This window comes from Maylandia zebra, linkage group LG9 (genome assembly GCF_041146795.1).
Source record: "Maylandia zebra isolate NMK-2024a linkage group LG9, Mzebra_GT3a, whole genome shotgun sequence".
In the NCBI taxonomy this organism is placed as follows: domain Eukaryota; kingdom Metazoa; phylum Chordata; class Actinopteri; order Cichliformes; family Cichlidae; genus Maylandia; species Maylandia zebra.
The window spans coordinates 29,243,638-29,269,415 of record NC_135175.1 but is presented as its reverse complement, the minus strand read 5'-3'; the positions used below and the strand labels follow the sequence as shown (position 1 = coordinate 29,269,415).

The 25,778-nt window shown below is 38.7% G+C and overlaps 2 protein-coding genes across 5 annotated transcripts in view; both read left to right on the top strand.

The window, feature by feature from the left end:
- The window catches only part of LOC101477649 (cadherin-18), a 192,022-nt gene extending 179,181 nt beyond the window's left edge, over positions 1 to 12,841 (top strand). For all 4 annotated transcript variants that reach the window (XM_076888311.1, XM_076888310.1, XM_076888312.1 and 1 more), the window contains exons 11-12: positions 5,329 to 5,580; positions 12,009 to 12,841. In XM_076888311.1, coding sequence (XP_076744426.1) covers positions 5,329 to 5,580; positions 12,009 to 12,514 — 758 coding nt within the window. In that variant the 3' untranslated portion in view covers positions 12,515 to 12,841. The remainder of the gene's footprint in view (positions 1 to 5,328; positions 5,581 to 12,008) is intronic.
- LOC143420332 (uncharacterized) overlaps positions 1 to 25,778 on the top strand; it is a 466,151-nt gene that overhangs the window by 258,988 nt on the left and 181,385 nt on the right. The gene's annotated exons all lie outside the window — the stretch shown is intronic.

Below are 25,778 nucleotides of genomic sequence, written 5' to 3'. Positions count from 1 at the left end.
TTTAGCAACATCGAAGTTTACCGGAAGCCCACACACACGGACCAGTACCTCCTCTTTGACTCCCATCACCCTTTGGAACACAAACTTGGAGTAATTAGGACCCTACACCACCGGGCAGAACATGTTCCCTCTAAGCCTGAAGGAAAAAAGAAGGAACACACACATGTAAAGGAAGCACTCAAAACGTGCGGCTATCCTAAATGGGCGTTCTTAAAGTCAGCAAAGAGGCACAGAAAAGAAGACCAGACACCAGCGAGGGGGTTTACAACACCAACTCTCTGCCATCTATAATCCAGTTTTGAGATCCCTTCCCAGACGCCTTAACGCCCACTCACATCCTGGCCCATCTGACCTCAGGAATTCGCATGATAAGGTGGGGCCAGGTTTCACAATGAACACACCCGAAACTCTGGCTGATTGGGACCCACACCCAGTTTCACACCTTGGCTCAGGCGATTAGAGGATCATCAGGGGGTCCTTTTGTCCCTCTGTGGGGGGTCACTCCCACTAGGTTTATATCTGGGACTCTCCACCATTTGACCTTAGAACTGAAGAAGCTTCTCGGATGAGAGGTGAAACGTCTTCAAGCAACTTAAAGAAGTCCAGACGCTTTTCTTTGCAAGCTCCTTTGACTACGATGACCTGGATGACTGAGAACCTTCACAGACAGTAGTTTGGTTGTTAAACTGCTTGCCAGCAGACATTAACCTAGTTAGCTTGAGCTACACTACATGAAAATCCTCACAGTTTTAGTATGTTCATATAGTACGCCAGAGCATATAAGCCCTCCCACAATATTAAATATTTGGTAGCATTATAGTTTCACAGTGAATTATAACCTTAATTGAATTGGCAGAAAACTGTGTTTCTGCATTATTCACTCAATTTCAAGTGACCTTATTTTCTCTGATAAAAGCTTATTTGGAAAAAAGAAAAAGCACCTATTTTGTTTAAATAGGTCATAAGACATTGTGCTTATGATGTGCTACCATACCACATTAAAAAAGTTATTTTTTCTGCCTTTCTTTGGAAACTAGCCAGTGCCATTCATCTGTGATAAATGATACAGTCTCAGCATCCAAAGTAAAAGAAGTTTCAGCAGCATTGAGTGATTTATAAGGTGACACAGGGATTGGTGCCTTGTGCCAAAATTGTCCGATTTGATTCCACGCCTTACACTTTGACACACTTCTTTACTGAACCTTATCAGAAAGTGTTTTTAATACTCTTTGATATTGTAAATTAAACTGTTATCTGAGTCTCATATTATTGTCTTATGAATTAACTGTGAGATTGTAGCCACAAATTCAATATACTGACACATCATACTTACCCTTAAATTAATTAATAAAAGTATTGCTGAGTCTGTAACACCTAAATAAACATATTTTCTTATTGTTTGTATGTATAAGCCTGTACAAACATCTGCAATGACTGTAATCATTAACTTTAAGTACCCACGTTTGCTCTGTGACCCAGAATATATTTTTCCCAAAATAGTGGAACTATAGAACAATGTTAAATTTCAAGTGGCAGCTAAGAAGAAAGTTCGTGCTGAATCCCATCAGCGGCACCTACACACACCCACCAAAGTTCACAAGGAATCCAAGTAAGTGCATGTGTAGGCAAGTGTGAAGTCTGCAGAGATGTGGTTGCGTCTCATGTGTCTATTGTTGGTTTATTTTAGCTCTGTTTTATTTTTTCAGGCACACTTCATATGTTCTATAGAGCATCAGAACAAGGATTCCCTATTCACACTATGAACATTACCAATAGGAAAATACAACCCTGAGCACACAATTGAGTTCATAATTGACTCATTATTGAGTAAAGACATTGCCATTAACTATCCTGATCATCTCTGCATGTCTACCAAACTTATTTGATAGGTCTTTATAATAACCATGATTAATAAACTGCAACATTGTAGTGAATTAAACTGCAGTTTTCATCTGTTTGAATAGAGAGCAGTTTCACTCTCTTTTATTTTGTTATTAATCATTATTAACCCTTAGATGTCAAACACAACATCTCTCACAGAACAACAGCACAAATGGTGACCTTGGTACAAACTGACACTGGCAATTTCTAAACAATTACAAGTGCATCATAAAATATTGTGTGTGTGTATTGATACCATCAGAATGTCATGGCAGCAGTGTCATAACTAATGATTAATATTAATGCTGTTATTTGTCATTTCATGGTTAAGAGCAAAATAAGGCAATAATAAAGTTTAAATAACTGGCTATTTAAATTTTATCATAACCACATTTTATGAAACTTACTTTTTTCTGCTGTAAAATTTCTGATGCACTGTATAATAAATGCCTTATCTCAAAAAAGGAGAGACTGGAATGAATAAGTGGCACAAAGTTATGTAAGTGATAACCAACATCATGCTAATGCTTCTGGTAAAGTAAAAAAAAAAAAATAGGCCATTTTAAAACCCAGTGTAAGGAGGCTTTCACCATGCTGTAGCAGACACCAGAAAAAAAGGAGCATTTTTTCTAGTGATTGCCAAAATATAACTTTCCTAATACTTTCCTAAAAACCAGATCTTCTCTCATTTGCTGTTTGATTACCTGTCATGTACTGCAAGAAATGCCACATGGTATTGGAGATGCCACATGGTTAAACTGAGACTTTACGAAAGAGTACTGTGTTTCCTCTCACGTGGATTCAGTGTGCTTGCAGATGGCCCTTCTCGCTGCAGTATTAATCAACAAGCACAGAGCTCTCCTCCACCCACCTGTGATGACAGGAGGTTTAATGTGAAATTAGCATGACATAATTGATGCGAACTTCCTCGCTGTGGTCTGTACAAGGACCTATGCTGCTGTGGAACTGTGCTTCAAAGTGCACAAGCTCTGTTGGAGAACATCACTTACACAGAGCTTGTTTGTCTCTGTGTGCTTTAGCCTCCTTCTCCATCCTCAATACTCCTTCCTTTGGCTCACACATACATACATTCCTCCTCCATTCATCCCCATGCATCGCCCTCTTCTGCTCTCATCTTCCACCTCCCCATCTTTCTCTCTTGTTATTTGCATCTCTCACACTGCACTCTCTCAAAACCCCCACCCATCTGCTTGCTGATACAGTGATACTGCGAGTCTGACTTAATAAAGCTTGAAGTACGTGTTGTCATTCCAACTGTCGATCATTATAATTATTCATAGATGGAGCAGAGATTGGAGTGGGAGGCGAGGTCTCTGAGCAGCAGAGCGATAGTACAGCATGGCGGAGGTGTTTTCACTGAGTGCAGAGAAAAGGTTGCCCTTGTGCACGATTCAGCATTTTTGAAACCTGAAATACTTCACGAATATGTATCAGCATGCAATGTGTCATCTGCTAGTTTCTGGGTAGCCAGTCATGTGAGGCCCAAGTTATTCATCCAGGTAGCTGATTCACCCATGCTTATAGCTAAAATGAACAGGGATGGCAAAGCTGGTTCTGTTCAAGGATAGTACTTTGATACATCATCATCATTATCTTTATGTTACTATACACCTACATGTCTTACGTCCAGTTATGTGCAATACCTTAAAAGTCCTGCTTATGCTGCTGTCCTAGTGTTCATGTTACATCTGTTAACGTTTCCAGATTTTGCACACCGATGCACGTTTGTCTTCAAATTCATAAATCTACCGCCAAATATTAAGATTTGCACTAGTATGTATCGCACTTAAGTTGTTACTTAAACCTGCAATGCATCTCTTACACTGGAAGAGGGGAAATTCCTTTTCCAAATCGAATATACAATACAACTATCCAGTTTTATGTGTAGCTCATATTTTAAATATGTATTTGTCGTTATGCACACACCTATACCAGCAGCAGCTAAGTTGTCATTAATATCCCAAAGGAATTAAAAATAAAAGATCTCTAAAGCTTGGTGAAGCTGCAGCATATAATTATATATCTGCATAATAATCTGCAACTGATGCCACCTCAAAACCCTCTGTTCCCATTAAAAATCTATTAATGGAATTTACTAATAAGGCACTGTGTCAATTTTGCAGATTAAAGGCATAGACACAAGTATTTATGCAGCTGGCCGTTTTGGGAGTTTCCTTTTTGGAGCTCAAAATCTTGGAAGGAGAGTTTTCCAATTGGTCATGCAAACCTGATTTACTATCCTTTGTTGTAGGCAGTTTACGGCAATTTTATTGTTTTTGGAATGCCAGAGGCATCAAAACAAGTGTTTTATTGGCATGGGTGAATCCCGTCCTGTTGCTCTTCACTTAGTCATCCTGAATGTTTGAAAACCAAGCCTCGCATATGAATCTTTATCAGAGCTTCCAGTATTATCCAGAGAATTACTTTTTAAACCCTCAAGATCACACACAGCTCAAATACAATTTCTTTGAGAAGAATTTGCTCTCTATCAAATTCATATTGAATTTCCTTCAATTACCTTTCATTGATCTGAATTGCTAAACTCTTCCAGTGGAGAAATACACCAAGTAAACCTGAGCTTACATTATATTGTATATGTATTTTTCTTATTAGATGACTTGCTTTCTCAGTGGTTCTTCTTATATTTTGGCCCACTACTTTGATGGTGTTGACTCATTGAAAGTAAACTTTGTTTAAAGATGATTGTACTCTTGGAAGATGTTGTTTGAATTTTTGTGTCCTGCTAATTTACTTTGCTTTGTAAATCCAGCCCTTAGATTTTATATATCTGTAATTTCATTATTAAAATAAATATTTGCTACTATACTCCCCAGTCTGTCCAATAGATGTGGTGAGTGCACACGATTATAAAATGGTACATTCAGGGTAAAGGTTAGTAAAATATTAATGTAATTTCCAAAGATGATTTTTCGGTGATTTTGTGTGTCTTGTCATTTGCTTCAGTTTTATTGCTCAGCCTTGCTATAGAACCTACTAGAAGTCTACCTCATTTCCTTTTTTCCCCAGCCTTTTTACTTTTGTTTATCTAAGTAACATGTTTCATTGACAGAAATGTTTCTGCAAGGGCCAAGGTGATCTGCTCTTTTGCAGCACATTAAAATAGTAAATGAATACCTTTGAAATGAATTAGCTTTGGCACACAGGAAAGCTGTAGAGTTTGTAAGAAATCGACCAGCTTCGAATACTTCAAAAGAAGAAGAAAAAATAGCATTCACAATACCCAGTGAATGCTTTTTTTGATGTATTTAGCTAATGACACTTATACATAAACAGGAAATTATATACTTCACAGGAAGAGACATCTGACTAAAAAGACATCTGACTAAAATGAGGAACCAGAGAATAAGTCTTTTTAACCAAGGACACCATTTTTATTAACTCTTTACTTTTGCTTTTCTTTTACAGACAGTACAGCCAGCATTATTGCAAGACGACGCCGTTTCAACCACCTGACACAGGAGCTCTACGAGCTGCCCATTGTAGTGTGGGACGGTGGGGAGCCTTCGTTGAGCGGAACCAGCACCTTGACCCTGCGGGTGTGCCCATGCCAGCGCCATGGCAGGATCCGGATGTGCCAAGGCGAAGCATTCCTATCATCAGCAGGTCTCAGCACGGGGGCCTTGATTGCCATCCTGCTGTGCATCGTTATCCTGCTGGGTAAGTTGGGACAGCCACTGTGGGGATTTCGGCAGGGGTGCGCTGCCCGGGGGCAAATATATGGAGGCCATGGATGGAGGAGATGGACCATAGAAGTGCAAGGAAGAGTGGGAGGTTTTGAAAAGCTATGACAAGGGCAGAGGATGAAAAGGCATGTGAGGACACAGGTAGAATCTGGAATGAGGGTAGAAAGAGTTAGAAGAAAAGGAAGAGCATGTGAAGGACAGAAGAGAAGGAGAGCACACAAAGAAGAGTTTAGAAGGAAGGTGACTAAAAAGGAGATGGGAAGGACAAAGACAGTAAAAGGTGAGAGGAATGATGATTGTAGGGTCAATACGAGAAGAGAGAGGCGGTGTGTACAACTGACAGGCTATTATGAATGACGCTGCGCCACTTGAAGACGGGAACTTTTTTAGTCTGAGGCAACTCGATTCAGAAAGAAATGTGAATCCAATCAATTTCTTTAAAATTGGGAATTTAGTTTGAGTCTTCTGTCTTACTTACAATCAAATCTCTTTTTTTTTAATCCTTCCATCACTCCCTGCAGGGAAAGTGTTTGACATTGCATGTTGTGACTAGAAGAGCATAGGACAAGCTTGGAAGGATATGGTGACAGCCAACATAGATACCACTCTGCTGATTTCATGTGTGAAGGATGTGTTACGCGCCACGAATATAAAAGACCATCAGAAATACATTGAAAATACACAGGGCTTATTTGGTGTTGCCAGCTTGTCACAGCACCGAGAAAACATGTCTTCAATGAAAATGCATGCCTTGTTACTATGGCAACCCCTCTTTGCAGTGACAGTAAGTGATTATATGTAAACTTGGAAATATGATCTGGCCGCATGAATTTAGAACATTGGACAGCAAGCATCAGAGGTCAGACCAAAAAATAAATAAATCTTTGACATATTTTGAAAATTCAAACAGAAGATTGAATGAAAATTGTTAAATTTACTAAAGGTGTGAGGATTGCTGCAAACCAAAGTACATCAGAACATGATTAGGAAAAACTATGTAATAACAAAGGTTCATCAATGCTCCTCTCCCCTCCTCTCTTTACTGATTGTCTGTGGACATTAGTGCATGAAGGTTATGCATATTCATACCAGCTTTCTTCGTCCTCTATGCCAGCCTCTGGCTGAGACGAACAAAAGGCCATCACCACTGTTTGGTGCAAACCCTTGAGTGAGAGACACATGCTGAATCACTAATCATCAGCACAAGAAAGAGCCTGTTTTGAACAGAGAAGCAAAGAGAACAAGGAAGAGACACAAAATATCACACCTGCTTTCTTTTTGTGTTTCACCTGTGTTGTATTTTGCTTTCACACTTTCTAGTCTCAGGTTCTTTGTCTCTCACGTAGCGCCTCTCGACAGAGGGTCACCCGAAGAAATTTGAGATTTTGTCAGTGTGTCCCAGTCAAAAAATAAATAAATACATTCCATTTTTCTTGCCTGTGTCGTTTTTCATAATTCAACATCTTTTCACCATTCCTCAAAATTTGGCACCTCTGCACCATTCTTTTACCAAATATAATGAAGAAGTAGCTTAATGTCGGATTGAAATGATGGTGCGCGTTCTCTAAACATGATATGCTCATTTTTTTAATTCCCCTGGGAGACTTCTTTTGCATGTCATACACTCCTGTCCCTCAGTACTGTCAGGCTAAGCATCTCAGTGTGTTTAGGCTTTGGTACTAGCATGCAACCAACATGTATCTCGACATTTACCGCATAATGACGTTAAACTTACAGGCCTTTAATCATCTTCCATTATATTGCTGTCATTGTGATCAGACCTCAGTGCAAATTAGGAAGAGCTTATGCACACATGGAGTATCCTAAGTCAAAGAAAGCAACACAATGTGCATGCACTGATTATTTTGAAACTCTTTGCAGCCTTTGAGAGTTTGCTTAAGCTAATTAATGTGCAATAATGAATATGCTATAAACCTTGGACCAGAAAATACAAAAATCTTTTTTTAAAAACATGTAAACTATAGCTAGCTGTTTAGTAAAGAGAAGTGCTACCAAATCAGTGTATCGCCTAAACACACAGCGCACGCAGTTTCAGTTCTTGCTCATCTTTGCTTGTCAGTGTGACTTGTCTGTGGCTGATTGTTTTCTGTTTGTCCGATTAATGTCCGTGCTTTATCTCTGTGCCCTCTAATAAGCCATTTAATTAGGCCTGCAGCAAACCAGAAAGGGATGCAAACTAATGATTCAGCTGATAATGACCTTTACGCATGCCTTAAATAGCTTAAAATATTCATAAGCCCATCATTGTTTGGATGTAGTTTCCAATACTAATATTAACTCACTATGGAGGAAATAGTACACTATTACTTTACTAGCTGGGTTAAATGAGGAATTTTAGAATAATCTCTACAGCCTCCTTGATATCTAAACCCTTATGAGTTTGTACTGACACAGATTACCATAAATATCATTTCAAGGGTAAGATTTAAGTTCATTTTAGCATCTTATTTTATGTAATAAGCCTTGAAACTTGCCTTTCGTTTTAGTACAAATAAAATGGCTACTAGTCAAAGTGTCAGTGTTAGTCTGATTGACTCATTCTTTTCCCTCAGGACTCCATCTCTTATTTACAAACCGCGTTTTTTTTTTCTAATAATGATTTTAAAGCCTGTCTTGCATATTTGAAATATAAATAATGAACTCCATGGCTTGCATATTGATCCATAAAAATAATAGAAGTTCTGTAGCAATGTTCCAGTTAACCAAGTTTTGCTCTCTTTGACCTTTGGTTTGATGCTTATGAGTTTCCAGTTACTTATTATATCACACAGGGCAAAAGTTCTAAGCTACTACTCATTTCTTTAGTCTTGCTTCCAAGGAGCCAGACACATGGTCCATTGGTCTTGAGCAATAGGCTTTCTGAAAGTTTCTCTATGGACACTGACTGCTACTATTTCACTCATTTTCAGTCCAGTCCTTGTACCTGATCATTTTAGGAGGGATCACACAAAAAAGGAAAACAAACAAAAGCAAACTATTTGTGCTTTAGTTAAATCTATGAAAAAGTCCACAGATAACACAGTTTAACAGGCGTAACATAGTATCTCACAACAATGTGATTTCCAAAGACCAATTAGCCAAAGGTTCAGAATGTCTTGGCATGTTGTCCAGCATGTCATTAAAACGTTAAGGAAACTGGTTAACTAACTGGAGGATAACAGAAAGGCTGCTGTGCAGAAGTCATGGATTTACCTCCCCAGAGTCTGGACCTCAAAATTAGTGAACCATTCTGGGATCATCTTGACAGAGAACAGAGTAAAAAGAGCTTTGGGATGTCCTTCAGGAAGCCTGGAGAACTATTCCTGAGGACTAGTTAAAGACATTTCAAGTAAGATTGTCTAAGACGGTTCATGTCCTGCATACAACATGGTATGCAGGGTGCTCAGTTGCAGACAGGAAAGTACTGCAGAGGGTCATCAACACAGCCCAGAAGATCACTGGCTGCTCTCTGCCCAGCCTGGAGGCCATTGCAAACTCTCGGTACCTCAGCAGAGCTGGCAATATCATTAAGGACTACTCTCACCCCAGTAATCAACTGTTTGAACTATTACCGTCAGGCCGACGGTACAGGTCACATAAAACCAGGACAAACAGATTCAGGGATAGCTTCTTTCCCAGAGCTATCACCGTAGTAAATAAGCACAAAACAATTGAACCTGCTTAACTATACCATACTTGCCACTGTCACTATATTATGCTGCTACTCATATTATCATTATATGAATTTTGCTATTCTGTATATATCGTACTTATTATTGTTTGAGTACTTTGGTTGTTTTATTGTACTTTTTATATTTTATACTTATATTTATTATTGCATTTTGCACCAAGGGAGTGGCACTCCAATTTCGTTGTACCTTGTACAATGAAAATAAACGCTATTCTATTCTATTCTATTCTATGTTGAAGAATAAAGGTGTTCATACCAAATATTGACTTTCAAGCTTGTTAGAATTGTACAAATCCTTTTTTTGCCTTATATGTTGTATTTCCATATTGCTCTACCTAGTTCCCATTTTTCTAGCAAAATATTAGGAAATGAGCAACAGCTAAAGACTTTCGCACACTACTGTAGAAACCTAATTTTATAATACAACACAGTCACATCTCCTATAATCACATAATAAATGTGACTTGTGCAACAGTCTCTACTGTAACTGACACAAATCTGTAGACTCAAATAGTGCTTCCAGTGCCATGAGTGTTATACTGAGCAACACATATACCCTATAGCTGGTATAGGCTAGCCACATGGAATGACCTGAATAGCCCATTATGAAGCTTTAATGGAGAAAGTGTATTCCAATATAGTTTGCACAGTGGACAGGAATATACTTTAAATGCAAGTAGATCATGAACTGTGGAAACTGCTGTCTGGTGTATGAAATGCCAGCAAGTAATAAAGGTGCGTTTTCTCAGAGTCTCAGTAACATTTTTACTGTATGCTAAGGTTGTTTACCTCCAAATCACAGCGAGGCATTAAACTGCAGATAGCGCAAGAGAGACGTGGTGCAAAACAGTTTTAACCGTATCAGCTACAACACGTGCATGACAAAGTTAAATAAATAATCAAAAAATAAATTGTTTCCTTTTTCTGCTCAGTGATTTTCCCAAGTTGCCTCACACAGTCACATGGTGGCTTTGTGTAATTGGTTGCTTTAAACAAGCTGAGTGATAAGCACTGTCCCAGACAAATTGCATTTTTCACCCTCTATAACCCCACTTGGGCAAAGCACCAGGTGGAATAAAGTTTAGGGGGGGTTGTACAGATTAATCACCCTTTTTTAAAAATAAATTTTAAAACACAAGCATGGAAACACACTCAGTGGTGAAACTTTTAATGAATTTGAGTGTAATCACTTTATTCATCAGGTGTATGAGGGTATAGTGAGACAGTTTTGTGTGTGTGTGTGTGTGTGTGTGTGTGTGTGTGTGTGTGTGTGTGTGTGTGTGTGTGTCTCACTGCATCAAAGTTGTTATCTTGCCATTAAAAAAAAAATCAAATATTAAAGACATGAAAAAATGTCTCTTTATACATTTCACTATTTGAGTCCTCATGCTTAACTTAAGGAGGCTAGTTTAATTCAGATCCATAGATCTGATCTAATAAGAAGCCAAGCAGTGTTACAAAGTTGCAAAAATAAAAGGGTGTTTTGTGTAATGTATAGATTTTTTAATTCAGTTGAAACTCTGCACTTTGGTTTTACTTTTTTCTTACCTACAAAATTGAACTACTGGAATAAAGTCTCCAGTGGTTGACTAACTCAAGTTTGAAGAGAGGATGTTTTGAGGTACACTGACAACAGAACTGCTTTATAGTCAGTTACAGCATGCCGAATCTACTGCAATATGTATACAAAAAATATTTTGCTTGAATAGATCAGGTAAATGCATCGGTGCATCCCTGAGGTTATGAAAGCTGAATCCTGTTACTCTTTATCCAACACATCACCTTCCTATCTCTCACCTTGTATGCGTTAGGTGCCTCATCATTACAGGCCGATCTAACACAACAGTGTGTTGCTTTTAGGTGAATATAGAATATAACAGTTAGATGTGCAATGCCAAAATGCACAGTTTTTTCTCCTGGTAGCTTGCAATGCAGCTTCAGTGTGAAGCCCAGTCGGCTCTGCAGTAATACTGATATATCTCACTTGTCTGTGCTAATGTAACTTAATGAACTCCTTTTAGATATTGCACTGCTGTAAAAATTTTCTTCTCTCACTGAAGCCATTTTATTAAATAAATGTTCACGTTAACATATTGCTAAGAGGTCATCATTAACCCAAAGAAGCATAACTCTCATTAGCTGCAGTAACAAGTTTCAAACTCTAGCACCTTATCAAGTATTACTTGACTTCATGACTTCATTAAGAGTTGGAAAATATATTTTACACTGTAAGCTACTTGTCAGTACAGACATTTGGCAACATCAGGCCGTATTTCCTTTAATGTAGATGAGCAGGCACATTCTTTCTATTCACATAAAACTTAGAAGTCATTGCATGAGAAAAGTATTTGAAATGTTGGACATTTTGATTGAATATGAGGTTGAATTGGCTCCAGCAATGACTCTGATGTGCACATCGCCACCGTGTCAATCGTTAGCATTCAAATAATAATCAGGGATTCATTGCTAATGATTTCTAATGCTTCTTACTGGTATCCAGCTTTTTAGCCCCGTGTTATTTTAAGCATCCTGGTGGAAATTATATACTGTATATATGCCAAAAAACCCAGCTTTGGTGCAGTGATTTTTTTTTTTTAAGAAACAAACACATTTAACAGGCCCGATATTAGCACATAGCACATTAGCATCTTTTAACTGTCCTCACCGTTATTAGCACTAACACTGCAAACCATCTTTTTTCTGTGTTGCAGCAATTGTAGTCCTGTTTATTACTCTAAGGCGGAGCAAGAAAGAGCCCCTTATCATCTCTGAAGAAGACATTAGAGAGAATGTGGTCACCTATGATGATGAGGGCGGTGGCGAGGAGGACACGGAGGCTTTCGACATCATCGCTCTTCGTAACCCGGCTGCCGCAGAGGAGCTCAAGTTCCGACGGGACATTCGCCCAGAGGGGAGGAAACATTGCGGCCCGCCCCGCATCCATCGCAGCCCGTCTGTGGAGCTGGATGAGGTGGATGTGCATCAATTCATCAAGCAGAAACTAGTGGAGGCCGACATGGACACTAGCGTGCCGCCGTACGATTCACTTCAGACCTACGCTTACGAGGGTCAGGGCTCACCTACAGGATCCATCAGTCCTTTAGACTCACCCGGCACACATTCGGAGCAGGATTTTAACTATCTGGATAACTGGGGACCCCAGTTCCAGAAACTAGCAGAACTCTACGGAGATCCAGAGTCAGATGTGACGACCTAGTCTGTGATTTCAGTCTTGTTCAAACCAAATCTGTTTGAAATCCGTTTTTCAGATTTTCAGTGAAGGATATCAACAAACAGATATGCTAACTGTTTCAGTGGTTTCCAACTTATACTGTTGAACTAAAAAGGACTGCTCTATTTTTATTTATTTTGTTTTTCATTTTGTCCCTTTGGATCATGGGTCGTTCATCTGGAAGCATTAAATCAGATTTTGAAAAGGAAAAACATAAATATGGGGAAAGGAAAATGATATTTTCCTTGTTGTATATTTTTTAATGCTCAATAAAGTCCTGAAATCCATATAAGTGGATATGTGAAAATTTGTACATTTGTCTTCTTCCTCCAAGCATGGATATAACAGCACAGCATGGAATTATCATGGTGGGAGGCATTACCAAAGCTATTCATGATTCAACACACAGAGGATGGTGCTGAGGCAGCCATATGCGCAACAATGAAACCTCCAGCAAAATGAGCTTACAATGTGTTTTGTTTATTTTATGTGGTTGTTAGGCTGACTTCTCACTTGTTAACTAAGAAAAAGGAAAGTACTTACTTATCCAGTTAACCATCTATACCCCAATAATGTTCGAGAGTCGTGAGAATTCCCAAAGAAAGAAAGAAATGGGAAATCTGGTGAACACTAAACACCTCTCTATTTAAGATTTATAATTTTAGACTTTCATCTCTTTCTCATCCTATTGTTCGTCTGACTGCACTATGTATTCCCTTATCCTCTTCCTCCTTACCTGTAGCCTCATTTCCTGAACTGAAGTCAGAAAACAGGCATCAGCATGCTTAAACATGCTTATGACCCTTCTTGCTCTGGACAGCTGACAACAAGGTGGCTAAATATCAACTGATGATGAACCTTTATGCTAGCTAATGTTAGGCTCAAGTATCCTAAAAATCACACTTTCCTGTAATAAGCAGATTGATTAAATTCCCACTTTGTAAGAGTTTATTTGCTAATTCCCTGAGTCTGACAATGTTAGAAGGTTCACTAACACTGACACAGCATTGAAACCAATAGAAAAGTTAAGGATATTCTCAGCAAATCATCATTCATATTGGTTAAAAGTGAACTGACTCGTCGACCTGTATCGGACTCATTTTACAAAGTTTAACAGCCTCATCCAGAGCAAACATATGTCGACGCTTCACATCTGAGGTGAAACACTGACCAGAACATTTAAAGTATCTCGGGTACAAATGTAAAACACTACAGAATATTTCATTGGCATATCTATTTTTTCTGTGTTGGTGTTATTCAAGTAAATTTAAATATAAGGTCTCAAAAATGATTTCATAGTTGCTTGTAGAAAATTGCTGGCCATCCACAGCAGTTATAGGGAAACAGAGCACATGCGGCCATAAAGGGGTGCAGAGGGCTGAGGTATATATATTTGCAAAGAATAAATGTACAGTGCGTCTGCATGTATTCACAGTGCTTTACTTGTTCCATATTTTGTCATGTTACAGTCTAATTCCAAAATGGATGAAATTCATTTCTCACCTTAAAATTCTACACATACCATAATTACAAAGATTATTAAAAAATAAAATAATAATCCACAGATATTCACAGCCTTTTCCATGAAAGTCAAACTCACTTGCGTTCATCTGTGAGATGTTTCTACAATTTCCAGTGTTACTCTGGCCTTTTCGAAGGTTCCCCCCTCTCCACAAATATTTCTGCAGCCCTTCACCAATCAAGCCTGTATGGCATAATGGCCAGATGGAAGCCACTACATGACAGCTCACCTAAATACCCTGGTCTGATCAAACAAAGATTGAACTCTTTGGTCTGAATGCCAAGTGTTATATCTGGAGAAAACCAGGCACCACTCATCATCTGGCTAATACATCCGTACAGTGAAGCATGGCAGTGGGGATGTTTTTCAGCAGGAAGACCTGTGAGACTAGTCAGGGTCGATGGAAAGATGAATGCAGCAATGTACAGAGACATCCTTGATGATAACCTGCTCCAAAGCACTCTGGACCTTGGAAGGATTATCTTCCAATAGGACAACAACCCTAAGAAGAGAGCCAAGATAACAAAGGAGTGGCTTTGTGAGCACTCTGTGAATGTCTCTGAGTGACCCAGCTCGAGCCCAGACTTGAACCCAACTGAACATCTCTGGAAATATTGGAGAATGACCATCCAAACTGGTAGAGTTTGGGAGGAACTGCAAAGAAGAATGGAAGAAATTGCTCCAAAATAGTTGAGCCAAGCTTGTAGCATCTTACCCAAAAAGACTAAAAGCTATAATTGCTGCCAAAAGTGCTTCAACAAAGTATTAAGCAAAGGCTGTGTATGCTTTTGTAAGTAAAAATTTTTTGCTTTTGATTTTTACTAAATTTGCAATAATTTCAAGTAAACTGTTTTCACTTTTTCATTATGGTGCATTATGGGTAGAATTATGAGGTGAAAGATTAATTTAAACAGTTTTGGCCATTACATGGCAAAATGTGTGTGTGTGTGTGTGTGGGGGGGGGAGTGTTTCCATTAATATTTTTCCTTTCAAGATTTTTTATTTTTATTTTTTTTAGAAAGAGAACACAGACAAAAAAGATGCAACCTCGATATCCTTAATATCCACTGGAGTCACTTCATGGTTGACTTTTCAATTTTAATGGTTGTTGTGGAGCCTTTCTTCAGAAGCTGTTTACTACAGACCGGACATTTCTGAAAGCACAACTCAAAGTCAAAAAGGTGATGAAGTCAATTTTTGATTTCTCTAGCTTTTCACATTCATATATTATAACTGCCCAACTCTTTCTTGCTCTCACTGCTTGATTTTCTCCTGCAAGCAAGGTAGAGAGAGCAATTAGTGTATTACAGGCACACCTTTGTCGGGCTCAAACAGGGATAAAATATCCAGGGGCATATTCAATCCCCAAAACAGTCCACACAATTTTGCTGTGGTTTCTGGATTTTGCCAGTTTTGTCAAATGCCTTCACATAGAAATTAACATAACTAGCTTTTCCACAGCTCTTTGATAAAAAGCACAATGTGCTTTCATTTAGGTCATTACAGGAAGCAAAACCTATTAAACACATATCAGAACCTGTAGAAATGTTATAGCACTACCCAGCCCTAACTACTTTTTTCTGACATGCTCTTGTTCAATGTTGGTTGCCTCAGAAATGCTGACGATGCTCTCGAGAAAGACAAAGGGAACATAATGAATATTTCAGACCCCCACCACTCATGACTATAAAAATCGTCTGCCTCATTCTTTCTGCCTCCATGTTTCCTTGCTCAACATTTCCCTCTGCTAACAGAACAGACTTGACTTGCTTTTGTCATTTTTCACAATTTGATTGAAACAGAGAGACAGGCACAGAAATTTTTCTAGCATGTTTGAGGAGCCCGAGGCTGGCCCCCAAGCAAGGGTCACTGAGAGCCAAGCAGAGAACTTCCTGAAACTGACATGCAGCGGCTACTTTTCCGTTTCTTCTATTTGAGGTGTTTTGAATCAAAATCATTTGACTATCAGGGAAAAACAGCAACAGGTAGTCAAATCTTAATTGCCATAATCCTTTACATGTCCCCCCCATCCTTCATAAAATCATTCTTTACTGGTGTGACTGCCAAGGGAACTATATCGTACAAATCTGCAAATTTCTGATGACTCATAGGCTTCTAAATCATCTAAATGTCTTTCCTCAAGCAATAGGGTTGTATGAGTAAACAAGTGAAAATTTAAAGTACAGAAAACATGGAGTCATACTCCGGACGATGTTGGCCTCAACCTAAATGGTTGAATTATCTGCTGGTTGAAGATTGAAAGCGGTATGCATTTACAAAGCAGGTAGGGTCAAAATGTACTTTACCACATTTTCCTCTTTCAGCCAAAACGTATTTTGATTCAATCTCTGTGGCAAATTGTTGCAAGGTCCATCTATGTAGCAAAAATGATATGTTGATTAGTTTAGAAACAATGTTTCCATCACCAATTAAGCATGCGTTTTCTTTGTCAGTCAGAAACATTCTCTAATGAGCATATGCGCTAATGAGCATTCAGTTTTATTAGCGATCAACATGAACCTGGAATGTAGACTGTGGGATGTTTGGACTATGCACACTTCATCTATTACTGCCTAATCAAAATAACTATGATATACAACTTTCACAAAGTCTTTTCATTAGTGTTACTGAATGTTGCCACTTTCACGCAGCCGTCCAGTGTTTCTTAAATTGACATACAGTATGTAGCACTTTAAGTGGGGGAATTTGAGGGCAATTTGAGGTCCACTGTGAAGAAGCTGGAGGCTCCATGTGTAGGCTCTGAGTCCTCCAGGTCACTGTAGTATTAAGCACTTGAGTTAAAGGAAACTGGACTTCATTTTAGGTTCTTGGAGATGTTTCAACTCTCATACGAGAGGTCCCATCTGACAAAAAGGCTCTAAGATGAGAGGTGACGCTTGCCTTGCCTTCTACTTGTGCTTGTGATGGCTCTCTCAATCTCCTCCATCCAATGAAGGAAATCTCCTTTGACCAATCCATCCATTAAGTGGATGCAACTGATTTTGGTTAATCAAGTTTAAACTTTCCTATAGTTGATGATGTCGAAGTCAATAAACAGCCTCAGGGGAGGAAATCATTTTACTTTCTCTAAATGATTTAGCTGCACAATTAGCCAATTTTACTATATGTAATTAAGGATCCTATTTCATTTGAAGGCATTGAGTTTGACCCCTAATGGATAGTGTGATCTTTATGCTACACTGCGGCCTCTCCTCACGAGCCTAATGACATGAAATGAACATAATTTCCCAAGCTGATGTAATATCATTCTATTGTGCACAGCATGTTCTTATCACGTCCATAGGCATGCAATTTGTGCAAAAGATAAGTCTTGTGGAGAGTGAAGCTTTTTAAGGGAAAGAGATTTTTTCATCCATGACTGGAAAAACTAATCTCGAGGCAATTAGTTACTTGTTAGGAAATTAAGCATACATGACACTTACAGAACGAGTTCTAGCTGAAAAATGAAATCAAATGGCAACTAATTAAAAAGTGGTGTAAAGTTTCCAGAAGAGTGCTAAATTGGGCTTTTGTAAAAAGTGAATGGTAAGATAAGTGTTAGACACAGACAGAGGTTTACATGGATTAAACCATCACTCCCTGAATAAAGATTTCTTACAGAGCCACAATCTATCAAAGCACTGTCCCTATGTTTCTGCGATAAGGCAGGGGTAATATCTCAACCATATGAGGATATTTGTTGGGGAAAAAGCTCCCCAGGTTTTTATCTTTTGTCAAAAGAAGCAGAATGGATTATCTAATACTAGTCCTTTTGCAAAGGGTTATATTTTACTGCCTCCTTCACCTATAACACCTTCATATGTTTTGGGGATGGAACCATGCATTTTATAGTAGAGTTTGTTTACAGTGCAAATTGCATACTAAAACAGCTTTAATTGCACTTTAAGGTGTTTCTCTCCCTTTTTTTTAAATTATATTTTTACTAAGGACCAGTAGACCCAACCAGTGCTGCTTTTCATAGCATTTGAGGTCAGAAGGTGCCAAGCAGGTATGAAGCTTTCACATGGATTATGGTTTAATGGAGAATACTTTGCATATTATAAATGTTCATGACTCTGGAGTATGTGAAGGTGAACTGGAAATAAACGATCAAAGAGAGCAAAAATCCTTTCAAATTCAAGCTCATGATCATTAAAGTTGTTTTACCCAAAGTCTGTGCTGCAGAGGTTTGTTTGATTTTTAAAAAGTACTTTGTAGAAGTTGGAATATCATCTTATAAGATGCAAAATGACTTATCAGTGTCACTTATCCCACTGATGTTTATAACTGTTGAGAGGTTATAATGGGAAAACTGTGTGCCTCTGAGTTCAGTCTTTAAAAATGAGTCTTTTTAGAAAACACAATTATATAACTGATTTATGTAGCTTTTACTGTTTTCAGGGAATACAGACGGATTTTTTTAATTATTTTTTTTTAGCTTTGTCTTCCTTTTTTTTTTTTTTTTTTTAAATGACATCAGAAACAGCAGTATGCGACATTACGTGATGGCAGAGCTTCAGTTCATCCTTTGTCATTTTTTTTTTTTTTTTAATAAATAGGACAGGGGGAATGAATGAGAGAAAGAGGGGGAGAGAAAGAAAGAAAACCAAAGGGGAGAAGAGACGGTGAGAAGGGGGGGAAGAGAGAGAAAAAAAAAAGAACTCCTGGGTCACCTGTATGGAGAAAAAAACAAACAAACAAAAAAAACAAACAGAGGAGACAGCAAACAACAAAGAGCAACATAATAATAGAGAAAACAAAGCACCATCACAATAAACTAGCTAGTCATAGATATCAATATTTACTAAATAATAAACGATATTGTGCAGCACGCAAGATAGACAGCGCACAGTGTGCTTTGAGGTAGCAGCCAAGAAAGCTTTAGTCCGCGTCTGTGAATACCCATGTGTGCATACCTGTGTGGATCAGCATGCTTGCATTCCAAAGGTTTCTCCATGTAATGATCTGCTAGGGAGTGTGGGGGGGCCACAGCCCCGTCCTCCAGGGTGTGAAGCGGGTATGGAGGAGATCAAAACTCCAGACATCCAGAGGCCCCCAGAACACAAGAGACCATGGAAGACCAACAGAGGGGCAGCCGCGCCACTGTTCCAGTAAGAGCTGAGGAGAGTCCCAGATGAGGGCTCGCCCAGCAGCCGCGGAGCAGAAGTCAGGGGGAGTTGCAGTGACGCGCCCGTGAGCTCCGCCGGCCCCCAGCTGTGCCTGAGTGACCGAGCCCCAGGCCGAGAGGCCGGGGGCACCCCACCTCCAAAGGGGCCCAAGCGAGCCCCAGGTCCCAGGCCCCGACAAGCGGCCGCCAAGGAGTGAGCCGGTGTGTACCCGGACGCCCACCCCCAGACACAAAGAACCACCAACACACCGACACCTGAGGGAGTCCGCCACCGGCAGGGGAAGTGGTGATGGGTGGAGATAGGCCTCCAAACCTTGGAGGGCCTGAGGTGTCCCCAGAGAGCTTTGTCTTCCTAATACTTCACTTCTGCAGTAACAGATAATTTCCAGTGACATGATAGAATAAACAATGAAGGACCTAAACTCATGGCTTACAACAGCACCATCATGGAGACAGCTGACCTAGATAGCCTTGAAAAGTTGTGCAGGAGGGGAATGGGGACAGGCTGCTGCTGACTTCCTTCACTACTGTGTGACTAATATAAAGCTACATCATGAAATTGAAACCTCTTCACGAACAAGAGAAAAATTAACATTCTTTTTAATGCACATTGAGCAAACCGTGATTGCAAATTGCTTGTGTTAAGGTGGAACTCAATCAGTAGTCTGAACTGCACAGTAAGATTAATTAGTTAGAAAATAGTGTTACATGTAAAAATAATGTTATTTATTTAATTATTTTTTTTTTGTTTTTTGTTAGTTTAGTTCTGATTAGTACAGTTTTAAATACCAGTATATTAGCACTCAGAGGCTAATTAATATTATTTAAGTGTACAATAGACAAAAAAATGTAACAGGTTACAGGTACAAATGTCACTGTAAAAATTTCATTTAAGTACTCTAAAAAGGTTTTGAGCCACCTCTTATTTATTTTTTGTTTTCTTCCAAATTTCCACATTTAGTTTGGAAATGGTTTTAGTGAATTGAAACACTCAAACGAAATATAGTGAAATGCAGTATTTAAGGTAAAAAAACCCCCCAAAACATCAAAGAGTTTGTATAATTTTATTAAGCTTGGAAGTCAGTATTTGGTATGACCACATTTATTCTTCAGCACAACATGAACTCTGTTAGGCAAGCTCACACTTTCTTAGTCTTCACCTCCATTTCCAACAGGTTTTACAGATGGCTGTAGACATTCAGTATTATACCTCTCTCCTAATCGCCTCTACATACAGCTTACAATAGCGAACAGAAAAATCAAGTTTGGATTTATCACTATAACAACTTTTCCCCTGGTTTTCAGTCCACTTCCTGTCTAATTTGGCATACTTCAGCCTTCTCTACCCGTTTCTCTTGATTAAGAATGACTTCTTGACAATTTTCCTCGTGTACACACTTTCTGATGAGGCTTTGGTGAGAAATGGATGGATCAGCTCTATGTCAAATCTTTGTTGATTTTCTTTTTCCTGTTTCTTAAGGACATGACCTTCAGATACTGTTTACCTACTGTAGATATTTTTCTTAGCACTGCCATTTTGTCTTTTGCCCTCCACTTTAGGTAACCAGTTTCCAAGTTTTCAAGGAATTATTGCACATAATGCCATGTTAAATATGCTAAGATTTTGGAAATTGCCTTTTTTGTGCAAAAATATAATTTTATGTCAGTTAAACTGTGATTATGTTCATTTTTCATACATAAAATTAAAGAAATGAGAGCAAATAATGCGTTATACTGTCAGGTTCAAAGTGCTCAAACTTGTGTCTTTTCCTTGCTCTCTCTCAAGTCCCCTGTCTTGTCTCCACTGGCTTATCTTAATGTTAAAAAAGTTTACTTGTCATAGGCTGTTTAGAAAAAATGGGGTTGGGCCTTTACATTGTGTTTGTATTGTAAGTTTATAGTGACTATAAATGGAGAAGGAATATATTAAGTTAACACACAGGGGATAATGAACCACGCCAGAATGATGCATTAGATCTCTTTGGAGTGACAAACCAATGCTGTGTAAGTTTAGGCAAAACATCCTCATATCAAATCTTTGCTCCAACGTCAGGGTTCCATGCACTAATTAGTCCCTGATGTGGCTCTTTTCCCACATAAGCTTTCCTACTGAAACAGGAAAGTTTTCGTTGGACAGCTTATGTGAAATCATTTACATAAAAAAGTGATGTTTTAACTTTGAACAAGTTCTACTCCCTCTATTTCTACTCTTCTTTTAAAGTTGCATTTGGTTGTTGATTTGTTTGTGTTTGTTTACACTTCCAGTCTACATTGTAGTTATCTTGCCATAAAATTTACATAATGTTAAAGTAAGGAATTAGATGTCCAGTAAGAATCTATAACTAAAGAACAAACACTCACAAAGTTTTTCATCTTCTGAGAACATGTGTTAGATTTGAAGACTGCTAATATGTGAGTCAAGACAGCTGCAAGCAATTTGTACAGCCCTTCACTAATAATAGAGAAGTGATCCCTTCCTTGCTGTGAACAGCTCCTGATACCTTCCCAACTGTCAACAGCCCCATAAACAAAACAAGTGATTACTGCAGTTGTATTACAAGCATTAACAATTCATCAAGGTTCTCTGGTCTCCCCCCCACCACTCTGACAGTTGGAAATCACACCAGTCTAAATGATTAAGTGTTAAATAAGCCATATGTACTGCACACATGGCATAACTAATGTATTCCTTGAGCTCATTTGGGAGAATCACACTTTCCTGCATCAAATTAAAATTAGGTGTTTTTAACTTGGTAATTTTGGTCTCTTGTGGGATTAATGTAAGCCTGTGTGCTGTCAGCACCGTATGAGTGAGTTCAGGTCTCATCAGAGTTCACAGGCTTAATTCAACATACTGTTTTAACATCTGTGATACCCACAATTACTACACATGCCAGCATTCACAAATTCCTTAAAATTTATTCAAGTCTATGAGCCTACTTGGCAAAATTTACCTCTAAGAGTCAAAATATGAAAAAGATACACAAATAGAAAATTTGTGATATTATTAACATATTTTTTGTAGGTATTTGGTGTTAATTTATTTATTTGAGGTGGTCTATAGCAACTTTATGCACAGACAGAGATAAAGGGGAAAACATACAGGCGGTCTGATCAGAACTTAATAAAATATTTGTACTGACTTGACCAAGGAAATCAACTATGCTATGTGCAAATTCAATTGCTCTTAAATTTTTAAAGCCAGTAAAATGTTTATAAAGACAGGTACATTATACTACTTGGCTACTAGGGCTAGAGCCTCTGAAGACTCAGGGTGTGCAGAGACAAGTCTTTCTTCATCCTATCCATTTTCATAACGTCTTGTCCAATTCAGGGTCATCAGAGGACAGGAATCTATCCCTGCTGACAATGGATGAGAAGGAGAAAACACCCTGGACAAGCTACCAGTGTCACAGGGCTAACACAAAGTCAGAGAGCCATGCTTGAGATGCTATTTCAATTTCTCCAACTGAAATAACATCTCAAGTATCCCGCCTTGGGATGGTGGGTGGAACCCCAAGTGCCTGGTAAGACGTCACAAGGCACATGGAAAACATTCAACTCCACACAGAAAAACTGTAGCTGAATGGCAGGTTCAGCTGGGGAACCTTCTTTCCATTACAAAAAAGTGCTAAAGAAATGTTAATGATAAGAAGAAAGTACATACATTAGTCTGGTTGCCAAGCTCAATTCTTTATTAAGCAGGAAAATAATCAAACAGTTTGTACATTAAAAACACAGATATGGGTGGTTTATTAGCACATACTCCTAAATTACATTTCAAATTAGAATAAGGATTAACAGATGAATCCCATGTTGTTAAATTTGTTCACATGTTTTACTATAGGGTCTTTACAGAAGTAGAAAAACCCATGTGAATGGGGACTACGTGCACTATTGCCAATTTTCAATTATATGGGTGATGTGCAGAGCCATGACAACTACGGGTGCATAACGTTGATTAGCTATACAATGAAGATATAGAAAATAGTAAGTTGAGTTAACATGTGTGCAAATGAGAAGGACACAGGCTGAAATGTGAACATATAGAGAAGTTTATGAAGGTAGATGAGTTTAAAATCCTGTGGTCAACCATCTAAATCAGCGCACAGTGCATAAGAGACATGTAGAAGACTGCAGGCAAGATGCAGTCGGTGGAGATAATTGCCAGGGATGATTCTCATAAAAGGATACCCACAAGAATTAAGGAAATGTTTACAAAATGTCAGTGAGATCTCATATGAAGTCTCGTTTGGAGATGGTGGCACTAACAAAAAAAAGAAAGAAGAGGCTGAGCAAGATGACAAGATTGATTTTTGGCCAGGACAGGCACAATTAAGAATTAGTGTATCAGAAGGACAGCTAAGGTCGAGCAGTTTGGAAAAAAAGGTAGAGATGCTGACATGTTGGACATCTGCAAAAGAGGGATAGTGAATATACTGCATGAAGGATTTTGAATATGGAGCTTTCAGGAAGGAGGAAAACAGGAACACCACAGAGAAGACACACGGATGTAGTGAAGGGAGACATCCAGAAGGTTGGTGTGACAGAGGAGGATGCTAGAATAAGGTGAGATGGAGGCAGATGGTCCACTGTGATGACCCCTAAAGAGAACTGCTGAAAGAAGGCGGCAAATCCACATGCAGACAGCACGACAGACAGTAATAAACAGAAAAGCCAGTTACAAAACAGAAAACTAACAGTGTTGATGCATGCTCAATCATCCAGGTAAGTAAGTCCCAAAACGTCCAGATGAACAAAATCAACCTTTTGGGAGAAAACTAACAGAAGCAACTGGAAAAAGACAGCAAAGCTGTGAAAAATGGTCACTCCTTTGAAGAGAGGAGAAGAGAAGAGTATGACAATATGGCTGGATCACACACTAGCAGTGCAACAGCACACAACTTGTACGTGCTAAAGTTCACACAAATGCACCAGCATGTGAAGGTGAAAGTGAGGTAATAATCAGCCTTCACATTTTTGTTTTGTCTTTATAATACAAATGTGCAGCCATGAGCTATGTTGTTAATAAGCTGGAACACTGTCGCTGATTCTTTTCACCTATTATGATGCTCTAACACTTGGTTTTGTGATGTAGAGCACAGATGCCTGTTTTATAGAATTCACTTTATTCATAATTGTCTTCCACGCAGTGCATTTCACTGTTGCTGGATGTTTTATATGCCATTACATGCTAGATGCCTTTATTTCTTTCATTTGCCATTGCCAGTATATAATGGTGTGTCTAAATGTGATATTGCAAGACTGAGCGAGCTGCCTCTGTGGAGTGCATATGGCCACTAATGGCCAATTTTTGTTTTAATCAGTGTGTATAATAATAACAGTTGTGGCATGCTCTAAGGAGCAGAGGCAAGAGATTGAATACATTGAGTAGAGAAAGGAACTTTATTGATGCTTTGCCCTGCTGACTATCTTGCACTGGGGCCTGGTCATGTCAAAGCCAAACACAGTATAAAAGCTGCAAACTGTTGAGTTCTATGTCAGATTGTATGTCAGTGTTAACCAAATTAGCTACACCCCAGCAGCAAATCAGATGCATTGCAGACTGCATGAAACCCTGCCTGTGAATGTGAAAGAAAAGGAAATTGCTAGTATGAGAATGAAGTTCTACTTAGAGTAGGGGGAGAAAAATAGGTTTTGATCATCAGCCCATTTATCTATGGTGGGAGAGGCGAGGATGATACAGTCTCCTGTGTTCTTCATTGACAGGATTGCTTGGGAGGCCAGGTGTACTCATTTGTCTTTGAAATTATTGGAAATTAAGAGGATAATGAGGTCTTCAGGGAGACGCCGATGAGTGTGTCTGACATTCAGCTGAATGAGGGACAGAATATATAAAACACTTTGATTTGCCTTCATAAGAGACAAAACCACTGAGCTTTCTCAAACTCCTGTCTGTGAAAGGAAGGCCACGGCACTATTTCACTTCTGTTAACAATCATTAAGGATAACAGAAAGTAACTGTCAAGTTATACAGTGCACAATGGACCATTTTCTCTTTTAGCAGCATTAAATACCCTGGTTGAACGGTTGTTAAAATAATACACTTGAGTCCTTTTGACAAATTCTAATGATTTATTTTTTAATAATAAATGAGAGTCGTCTAGCCTAAAAAAAAAAAAAAAGAAGCAAAAATTGAGATTTTTTGTTTCTGGCTTGTTTTGCTTTTGTTCCAGGGTGTGAAAAAATATTTATGTGGTTTTCAGTACTCCTTCTAGTGCAGCTACATTGCATTTTATTGGTGTAACTGAGATATGCTTAAAAGACCCCAGAGACTTCTGGAAGGACACCTGAGGCTGAAACTACATCAAATATTTTGAAATGGGTGGAGAAAAAATTGCTACTTCCTACAAAATAATGTTTGCAGTGTAGGGAATGGAACTGGACACATTATGAGTACTGTAGAAACTAACATTTGTCATAGACAATGCACAGGTTAGGCTTAAATGCAAACATTCTGAGAGGTAGAGCCATTTATTTATAAGCTTTTATAATATCTGTTTTTGAAAGTCCAAAAAACAAAATCATGTAAATTTCCAGAAAGATAAGAAATGCAATCCCAGAAACATGCAAGTAAA